The sequence below is a fragment of the Gopherus flavomarginatus genome, chromosome 15, assembly GCF_025201925.1.
Source record: "Gopherus flavomarginatus isolate rGopFla2 chromosome 15, rGopFla2.mat.asm, whole genome shotgun sequence".
NCBI lineage: Eukaryota > Metazoa > Chordata > Testudines > Testudinidae > Gopherus > Gopherus flavomarginatus.
The window spans coordinates 13,905,860-13,915,604 of NC_066631.1; the positions used below are offsets into that span (position 1 = coordinate 13,905,860).

Below are 9,745 nucleotides of genomic sequence, written 5' to 3' on the forward strand. Positions count from 1 at the left end.
GTGCCCTCCCATTGGCTCCGGCCCGTCTCACTCGCTGCTCTGTCCCACCCCCACAGAGCTGCGCTTCCCAGTGATTGGTTTGTCGCCGCTACCCGCTCTAGTCCCCTAGAGTCAGAGCGAGTTTCTTCCGGGTTGGGGAGGAGGGTGGCAGGCGCCGGTTGGCTGGTTAGCGCTGTCTGTCACTTCTCCCTGGCGCAGCGATTGGCGACGGGGGCTGGGGGTGGGGCTGAGCGTGCCTCTGTCACTCCGGCCGTACGGCTGGGTTAAAGGGGCCGTAGCGCCGTTTTCTGCCGCCGCTGTCACGGACCCGGCTCCCCCGGGCGGCGCCATGGCCTACCAGGGCTTCACGCAGGAGTACCTGGGGATCCCGGCCGTGACGCGGGCCTACACCACCGCCTGCGTCCTCACCACCGCCGCCGTGGTAAGGGGGCCGGGCCGGGCCGGGGCTGCGGGGACCCGGGGCTGGGGAGCGCTGTGGCCGCTCTCCGCCCCCCTTGGGCACCGGAACGTGCTGCGGGTCCCAGGCGGCCCGGGGGGGGATCTCCGCTGGGCGGCATCTGCGGGAGCTCGCTGCGGCCCTGCCCAGCTGCCCCCCGCCCCCGCCTGCCCTACCCACGTGCGCGCCGCAGTGTGGACACGGGCTCTGACACGTTTCAGCTCCCACCGCCCAGGACACGGGCTTGCTGTGGGGGCGCCCTGGGACAAGCCCGGGGGCGAACGCTCGCGCCGCTAGGTCGGGGTCTTGCCAGGCGCTCGGAGGCCGAAGCCCAACGCGAGGCTTTAACAGCTCGGTGGCTGCTCACGCCTCGCGTCTGCCCAGCCTGCCCCGTTAACTAGCCCGGGTCCGAGCCTGCCGCCGGCCTGAGCCCTTGGAGTCTCCTTTCTAGGGACGGTTCCTGTGTCTTCTCTGCCGTGCTCACCTGGTGCAGTGGGAAGCACTGCGGGGATCTGGGCTGAGGCTGGTCCTCGGGCTGTTTCCTGTACATTGTGCGCCTCTCCTCAGTGCTAGGGAGGGGGACAGACTGTGCCGGGGCTACTGACCTGCTGGACACTTGGTTCGTGGGTTTGCCTGCTCCTTGTTTCCTTTCCGTGGCAGGGATAGTTCAAAAAACAACAAGATTTTCAGCTTTTTTTTTTTTTAGAGCTTATTCCCTAGTTTGAGGCTAAATTCTGCTAATAGTGGGAGTGGTGGGCTTGCATTCAGGCTCTTAGCACTTGCATAATTTGCTCTGATTTTCTTTAAAGCGCGCGCGCACACCTCTCCCACCATCAGCTGGCAGTGAAAGACGTTTGACGCTCCGACAGGGTGCAATATCTGTAATCCTCTCTGAGGCCAGGCTCTGCTAGAAGTAGATGCTTCAGCTGTGAGGTGTGCAGCTCACCATGTCTTCCCTGAACCAGCCTTGCAAATGACCACCTCTTACCTTGCTGGGTAGGGGTTGGAATGTGCCATATTGTCAGAGGTTGCATTTAATGTCCTCTGTGGAGTGGCAGGTAGGATGTGTTTGTGAAGGCTGATGTTTTAGCCCCCTTACACACTACAGGTTAGACAAATACCCGTCAGGGCTGGCCTAGATACTTAGTCCTGCCATGAGTGCAGAGAACTGGACTAGATGACCTCACAAGCTCCCTTCCAGTCCTACGATTCTATACAGGGACATATAGTGTTCACCCAAAATCAGAAGACCAAATGCTGCTTGCTTGAATAAAGAGCATCAGAGGGTGATAACAAGGGACTCGGAAAGCAGTAGGTACAAGTCTAGCAGCATGCACAGCGAACAAAAGAGAATGACTGCTCCATTTATGCAGCAAGTGGCTCATTCCCCACTGAAAACACTTCATGCTTTTCCACTCCCCCAGTGACCTGGTTCTTTCTGTCTCCAGCAAACTCTGCCTTTGTCTCCAAATTGCTTGCACTAAGATCCTCCCATTGAAACAGATTCTGACCATTCCACCTGCATTTGTCTGCTGGTTCTTTCCCTTGTTCCTCTGTTGCTTTGTGTCTGTCCTGGCCCCATTCCTCTTTCCCTCAAGCTTCCTACTTCCAACCTTGCCTGATGTTTATGCCCACTTCCTTCCCTTCTGCTCTCCCGAAAATAAAGAACTACCTTGGTTTGTCAACCATCATCATTACATAACAACCCTGAGTAGCTGGGTGATCTACCCACTGTGTCCTTTGTCCTCCTCATCCCTCACTGTGTCACTTGATGCTCTCACTCATGGCATCGTGTGTAAAATTAAGTGGCAGGTTTCTCAGTGCAAAGTCTGGCATACCCTCGGTCCTGTATACACAACACTAAGTTCTCCTGTCTCACTCCAGCATTAAATGGTCGCTCTCTTGGTTTCTTGCAGCAATTAGAATTCATCACCCCTTTCCAGCTGTATTTCAACCCAGATCTGATTTTCAGAAAGTTCCAGGTGAGATTCGTTTCTTATAAGGGGTTAATTTTCCATTGAGTCCTTCACTCTCTTCCTAGCCTGATAATCCAGAGATTCCATGAGCTGGAGGTGGAGCCAGCAGGCCAGCCGAACTTCCCTATTTCCTTATCACAAGGAGCCCTACTAGGCCTGGAGGAGCTTCTTTATTCCAGATACTCCCTTGTGCCATGTCTGGTGGTGAAAGTGGCTGCTGGGCCTTGTGGGACTTTTTCCCACTAGCAGATGCTGTGGAGGCGTGGCTATAGTCAGTGTTTTCCCCACACCACAGTGGGTTCCTTTCCTGTTTTACTCACATCCTACTAAGACTGTCACTCCAATCCACTTTCAGGAAGAATGGTGGGTTAAATTTATGACCATCTAGTCTCTTGGGGCTGGATAGGGGAAGCTCTCCTTAGGAAGGAATCTTGCCTTGGGTGATGGGATTGTAAGTTGCCCCTTCCCTTGGGGAAGGTGTGGAGATATCACTCACCAAGGAGGAAAGACTGTCTGGTTCTGAGAGGGTAGATGGAATCCACAGGAGGTGGGAAATAGTGGGGGTGATTACCTAGCAGGGTAAATGGCAGTATGGAGGCACACAGATGCGGGGGGCCTTCCAAATTGGGGAAGAGATATGGCTGTCCATCTTGTTCTTCTCCTGTCTCTTCTCTTGCAGATTTGGAGGCTGATCACCAACTTCCTCTTTTTTGGGCCCTTGGGATTCAGTTTCTTTTTCAACATGATATTTTTGTATCCTTTGGTCTCAGCAGCACTTTCTGCTCCCTTTTCATTTTAAATACGACTCTCCACTCGCCCACCTTCCTGATCTAATTGGCTTGTCTCATCAGCAGGGCTGGGCTGTAGAGTTCCCCCTTCCTCAAGTTTCTGCCACTCTGAACTGAACAATCAGTTCCCAGACAAGGTCATTCCAGAGCCTGCTGGTGTCTTGAGATGGGAGAGGGCCAAGCTCACTGCTGAAGAGATTCAGCTAGCCCATCACTCATTCACTCTGCCATCCAAAGTACCTGTCTGGTTGGAGCAGCCCCCCTGGAGGAATGCCCAGTGTGCTATCAGTGAGACAGGCAATGTTAGCTACCACCAGAGACTACAGAGCTATACCAGCTCCTGTAACTGTGCTGTCCACTGCCAGTGCAGTGTGGTTTCTGCAGCCATGCTGGACAGAGGTGACTTGCTATTTCCCTGAGTCTGGTAACACAAGACAAAAGATGAATCTCCCTGCTCTGGCTCAGGGACTTGTGCAGCTGGCTGGCAGCTTCCTCTAATGAAACCTCTTGTGGGAGCTTTTCGGCAAACCCCTGTGGCTCAACCAGTGATGCAGGGTGGCCAGCTGTTAAGTTTCCTATACTGCAAACCCTCTCGTTTCCCGCTCTCAGGTACAGATATTGCCGAATGCTAGAGGAAGGCTCCTTTCGGGGAAGGACTGCAGATTTTGTCTTCATGTTTCTCTTCGGGGGATTTCTCATGACAGTATCCTTTGTTTGAGTTGGTCAAGGCCCTCTGGGCTGCTGTCCTATGATACTCTGTGATTAGGCTGCTAGTCCACTGACTCCTTGGACCAAGGACCTTCTTAAGCTCTTCTGTATGCCTCTCTATGTTCTGGTTGGCTTTACCATAAAGTAGAACAGGTGGCTGCCTAGAGTGGCCAAACTTGGACTGTGGGATGAGAGGTGCATGTTTCCTAAGGCAGACAAACCCTGAGCCACCTGGCTGACAGGTGCAGTTTCTGCTCCTGGGATGGCTCTTCTCACATAGAACAGCCTCTGTCCGTGCAGGCTCTCAAATAGTAGGCTGGCAACTCCCCAGGCCAATTCCTTTTGTTGTACACTCTGTTCATACTCACCAGGCCCTGAAAGGACTCGTCTAAGATTTATTCTCCAGCTACAAAAAGTTGACTTTTGTGTCTTCCACTGACCACAGGTGCTCTGATGTGTCTGGAGGAGTCGCATATAACTGGGCAGAGGAGCGGGATGTTGTGTAATCATGGATGCAGGAAGCTGTCCGATCTGTAGGCTTAGCCAGAAATGGAGCCACATCTCTCTTTCCAGATTAAGTGAAAACCTTAAGTAACCCTACTGAGCTATGAAGTTCCTATTCCCATATCTCTACACTGATCCATGCTGTCATCTCGGGGGAGGGAACGGGAATAGGGGTGGCTACTCCACAATAACAGCTCACACTGGAATGTGGTTAATTTAGAGAAAATAGCAGCAATTAAAACATTTAGCTCCAAGCTCCCGGAGTGCGTGGGACTGGCAAAGGAGCTGCACGCATGCAGCTTGGCCCTGAATCTTTAGCAGACTGTGTACCATAAGGCTTTGCACTGTGGTGTTATAGCACATGGGCATGACCAGGGCTACTTCTGATTTTTTTGTACCTAGTGTGAACATTGTTTCATGCTTTGGAACCATTTTAAAGTAAGAGGAACGTGTCTGGGAAGGACTACAAACTCCCTCTGCAGACAAGCCCGCTGCCATCTGTTGCAAGGTGCACTCAGAGAAGGGTGTTAAACGTGTGTCCAGATGGAAACGAGCAGTATCAAAAGATGCACTTTCCCTAAAGCTGTGTATTTTCATATGCAAATGCTGAGCAGACTCTGACATCCTGGTGCAGTGTCTATAAGGGCTTAGCTAGGCAAATGCCAGTGCCTCTGTGGTGTCCATACTCTTGACCTGCCAAGACTGTCAGAGCCCCTGAGCACAGCAGGGAAAATGATTGGGAAGCAGGGAGAGCTCTAATTGAGAAGAGATTATGGTTTATCTTTGACAGAACTCTCTTGCCGAGGACAAGTGTGATCAGCTTGGATGCCGATAAATATCAGGTCCACCTCTTGTGCTCAAAACATGAAACTTAACTTGACGAAGGGCCTGGCTGGCTCCTAACCGTTGTAAGGGAATACAGACTCTCTCTCTAAGGCAGCCATTCAGACCTAGCCCAGGGTAGTAGTTATAATCCTCTGGTGGTGGTTCAGAGCCCTGCTGAAGATGAGTTTCCTCTCAGTCCAGATCCCACTGGACCAGTGTCCATGTAACGAAAACCACGGTGTTGCACTAACTGGCATCCTCAGCAAAGAGCAAGGAAGGCCTTGGCCTGGATACTGACCTCCTACCACTCACAGCCTAGGAAGGCTGCTTGGTCTTGTGGGTAGGGCATGGTACAGGAAGTTGGAGATGGCTTCTATTTTGGGATCTAGCACTGACTCACTGGGACAGTAGGCAAGCTGACCTCTCTCTGCTAGCTTCCCCATTTGGGGGGAAAGCAGGATAATTCTACTTACCCGCCTTGGAAAGTGCTTGGAGCTCTTTTGCTGAAGTATTGAATCGTGGTGATATTAGAACCACTCCCTTCAGAGCAATGGTGAGGGGCTAACGAACAGCCCTGCTGCTGCCTCTAAGGATTTCATAGAGGGCTTGGGGCTCCCTGCTGTTAGTCAAGCTGCTCCCACTAGCACTAAGTTCATGCTCTGTAGATTTACAGGAGAGAATTAACAAAATAGGGTCCTCCTGTGAGATGAGCAGGCTGGACCCTTACCGTAGCAGCAATAAACATCAGTTTGGACATTGCTCCTGAAGAGCCAGGTGGTTTTCCAAGGGAATAACAGCTGTTTGTGCTGTGCCTGCCCCAGAGTGGGAAGTGCTCTTCCTCAGCAGAACGGTGAGCTGACTAATTTCTGTTGCAGGCACTGTTATGGAGGTGCAAGGAGGGGTGAGTATGGGGAGGCTGTCCCCATGCACAGGAGAGGGATGAACTTCTGCAGGACAATAGCTGGTGACTTGTCCACTCATTTTGCTGTCCATGTTAGCTGCATCCAGACAGGCCCTGCTCACAGATTCTTATGAGGCCTAGGTCCAAAGGGACTGCTCCTGTCCAGTTTCTCATCTTGCACAGAGGTTTTTGGCTATAGTAACACCCTTGGAAGCTTAACATCTAGTGATGAAGCCTCAATTATTGCACCAGGCAGTTTCATGTCTCTTCCAGGCTATGGAACACTTCTCTGGGTTTGTTAAAGAAAAATGATATCCAGTGTAGGGGATATTGTCCTCTGCTGCAGGGGAGGCCAGTGTCCTGGGAAAGTGAAGGGGGGTGGTGCTGCAGAAGTGAGGGTGCACAACCCCTGCTTACCACAAACCCACACCAGGTAGCACAGAGTAACTGAGGTGTAAATGACGCTGATCCAATGCATGTTTTGCTACTCGGCGAAGATGAGGTGGGCCTGGGCAGAGGGACTGGTGTGTACTATCACTTATGTTAACTCCAGTACACAGAAATCCTAGGCAGCTGCCTATGTATCTAACTAATCTGTCAGAACTTCAGGCATTTGTCAGGGGCTTATGAGATTGTCCCATCTTCTGTCCTGCTGCCCTGGTCTGTAGCCTAAGCAGAACATGCTGTTCTCCTTGACTCTGTAGCTCTCAGCTCTTCGGCCTCTTTGCCAGCCTCTTCTTCCTGGGCCAGGCTTTCACCATCATGCTGGTGTACGTGTGGAGCCGCAGGAACCCTTACATCCGCATGAACTTCTTTGGGCTTCTTAACTTCCAGGCCCCCTTCCTGCCCTGGGTTCTGATGGGATTCTCTCTGTTGCTGGGCAATTCCATCATCATTGATTTGTTGGGTAAGAGGACACTGGGAACCCTGAGGAAGGGTGGCTCTCCCAGCTGTGACCCCAGTGGTCTGGGTTCACCGGTGTTGGGGGCATGCCCTTTCTCAGAGGAGTACAGCTGGCTGAGTCTGATTGTTATACACGCAAGTTCAGTCTTGCTGTTGAACTAAGTGCACTTTGAATAGTGCTTGGGATGGTGCTGCCTATGAATCCACAGTAGAGCTGCCCCAGCTGGCTCATCAGTAATGGGGATGGGGAGAAAATGAGCTCATGCCCCATTCCTTTTGCCCTCCCAGTTCATACCCAGGAGTTCTCTGCAGCCATACTTTACTTTGGAGCATAAAGCATGAGTACATTCAAAAGCCAGGCCCTTGCTAAAGGTGACCCCCACCCCCACCACAGACAGTGGTGACTCATGCAGGTTTGCAGAGGCAATGCAGCTGTCTCCTGGGACAGGTGCTTACAGGTAGCTTTTCTCCTGTCTCAGAACTTCAGCAAGCAGCTAGCTAGCTGTGTCCCCCAGAAGAGGCATGTCTGAAGGTAACACTTCTGCCTTCCCCTTCTCTACAGGAATTGCAGTGGGTCACATTTATTACTTCCTTGAAGATGTTTTTCCCAACCAGCCTGGAGGGAAGAAGTTGCTGCTCACTCCAGGCTTCCTGTAAGTGAAATTTGAATCGTCTTTCCTGGGTCCAGTGTATCATCACCACTTCCAAAAGTTTTCTTCATAACAAAATAGCTAACCTGTCTCAGTGCTGGGTAACACCCTCAGCCTCACTCGCGCCAGTCATGCCTCAGAGCAAGCTAATAACCAGGCTGTGCAAACGCTGACAGCTGTCCACGTTGGACCCTGTCTGTTGTGGAAAGCACCACATGCCTCAAACTGCTGCCCTATCGGTACATGCTCTGCTCCTGCTCCAGCGCTTTAACTCAGGCCCCCTTGTTGCTGGGAGTCAGGTTTCCTATGGAAGGAAGTGGCCCTTATTGGACACTTGAGCAATAAGGTATTGCGGCACGAGGGCAGCTCCAGGCTTTAGAACTTACGTACAGTGCACAGGTAACTGGATTAAGGCGTGGGGGAGGGCAGCCAGCAATGCATTTGCTGTTTCCCTAACTCTGCTGAGAACTAGGCACTATGGAACCCCCCTGTGCAGTACAGGGGGTGGTCCCTGAGAGTGGGTTGGGTTCCTAGGAGGGATGGGGTGGCTTTCATCCCTCTCCCACCTTATTCTTACTGTTCACTTCTTTTGGGGGTGGGCCTGTTCCCTGCCAGGAAGCTGGTATTTGACACTCCTGAAGAGGATCCCAACTATAACCCCCTTCCCGAGGATCAGCCAGCTGCTGACCAAGACCAGAACCAGCAGCAGCCGCCGCCTCAGTAGCGGGGGAGAACCTGCTCTCCCTCATGTGACCGAACTCTTCTCTTGCCTGCTGGACTGATCCTGTGCCATGGACAGATGCTGTCTGAAGAACGGCTCTGGTCACTAGACTCGTCTATATTAACATCTCACTGTTCCCTGAGGATAACCTGTTTCCCGAGTTGTTCTCTGGAGTGTCATTTACAAACTGAATGGAGTTATGTAGATGTGTGTGTACAGAAGTGGGGTAGGGAGGGGGTGGAGGCTAGCCCCTGGCTACACTAAATCTCACAGCAGCCTGGGCCTCAAACGTTCTTCCTAGTCTAGTTCTGTTATAGCCATGCTGTGTGCCACGTCACCTGTCTCCTTGGTACGCCCATAGGGCCTCCTTCCTTCCCATGAGGCTCCAGGTGGTGCTTTGTGCCATGGAAGTGCTGGATGCTCTAGCTATTACTCAGTTGTAGTAATGTTTATGCCCTGCCCCCAGGACTGGAGAATGGCTCATTGCCTTGGTTGTGCTCTTGCCCCTTCCATTCTCCCAGCTTCTTTACATTAAAGTTTATATTTTTCAAAGGAGTAGCTGTGCTGGGTAGGGCAAGAAGCACCCAGGGCTGTTCTGCAGAATGGTTATTACTTAGGTCCTGACACTCTGCAAGGGCTTCGTTTCTAGGTGCAAGTTATTTCAAATTCAGCTCAGACAAAGGGAAGACAGACTAGTGCACTTGCCCAGTGAGGGAAGAGCCCCCCCACAAGGACAGATGGGAGCTTGAGGGCTGCATAGAAAAGAAACAAGCAGTGCAGGTGCCAGATAAGCTGAGGGAGACACAGGATATTTAAAGACAGCAGCAAGGCCCTCTTAACGCAATTGGCACAGGTTTGTTTCAGGACCTGCCTAAAGGCTCGAACAGCTGCTCTGAGCTGAACATCTTCCGGTCTCCTCTAATCAGGGTACAGGGGCTCATGTTAAATTACTAAATTTAATGATAAGGTTTGTCCCTGTACAGCCAAACGATAAGTTTTAGGTTTTATCTGCAGCCACCAAGTTGCATTGCTTTAAAAGCCCACTGGGTTACACCAGTGCCAATGCCTGGAAGTACATCTGAAAGCTAAACACGTCACCTATTAAGGCTCTGCACTGAGTTGAATCAGTTAACAAGGCTGAAGAGAGAGAGTGTCTCTCTCTCTAGACCAGGCTTAAGTGTTTCTTTCAAAGCACAAAGTTTGTATCATGCAGCCACCTTTGGGGGGCTGGCCTGTAACCAGGCAGAGCCACTGAAATCAAACAGTAATGAGCAGCGAGTTAGCCAAAGCAAAATGGTGCAGAAGCCTTTAGGCAAAGGAAACTCAGGCCCCA

At 51.8% G+C, this 9,745-nt stretch overlaps 1 protein-coding gene across 1 annotated transcript; it reads left to right on the forward strand.

The window, feature by feature from the left end:
- The first annotated feature begins 229 nt into the window (after window positions 1–229).
- On the forward strand, window positions 230–8,967 carry LOC127035057 (derlin-2-like). Its single transcript, XM_050924552.1, has 7 exons — window positions 230–421; window positions 2,353–2,418; window positions 3,092–3,165; window positions 3,810–3,903; window positions 6,850–7,045; window positions 7,604–7,694; window positions 8,307–8,967. Exons 1-7 carry the CDS (start codon window positions 329–331, stop codon window positions 8,413–8,415), a joined length of 723 nt encoding a protein of 240 aa, XP_050780509.1. The 5' UTR covers window positions 230–328; the 3' UTR covers window positions 8,416–8,967.
- Window positions 8,968–9,745: the final 778 nt, after the last annotated feature.

Bases quoted from the DNA above. Each gene is read 5' to 3' on its own strand.
- LOC127035057 (XM_050924552.1), top strand. From the start codon at position 329: ATGGCCTACCAGGGCTTCACGCAGGAGTACCTGGGGATCCCGGCCGTG. The intron at 2,419-3,091 runs GTGAGATTCGTT...CTTCTCTTGCAG, and splicing joins TGATTTTCAGAAAGTTCCAG to ATTTGGAGGCTGATCACCAA. The intron at 3,904-6,849 runs GTATCCTTTGTT...TGTAGCTCTCAG, and splicing joins TCGGGGGATTTCTCATGACA to CTCTTCGGCCTCTTTGCCAG.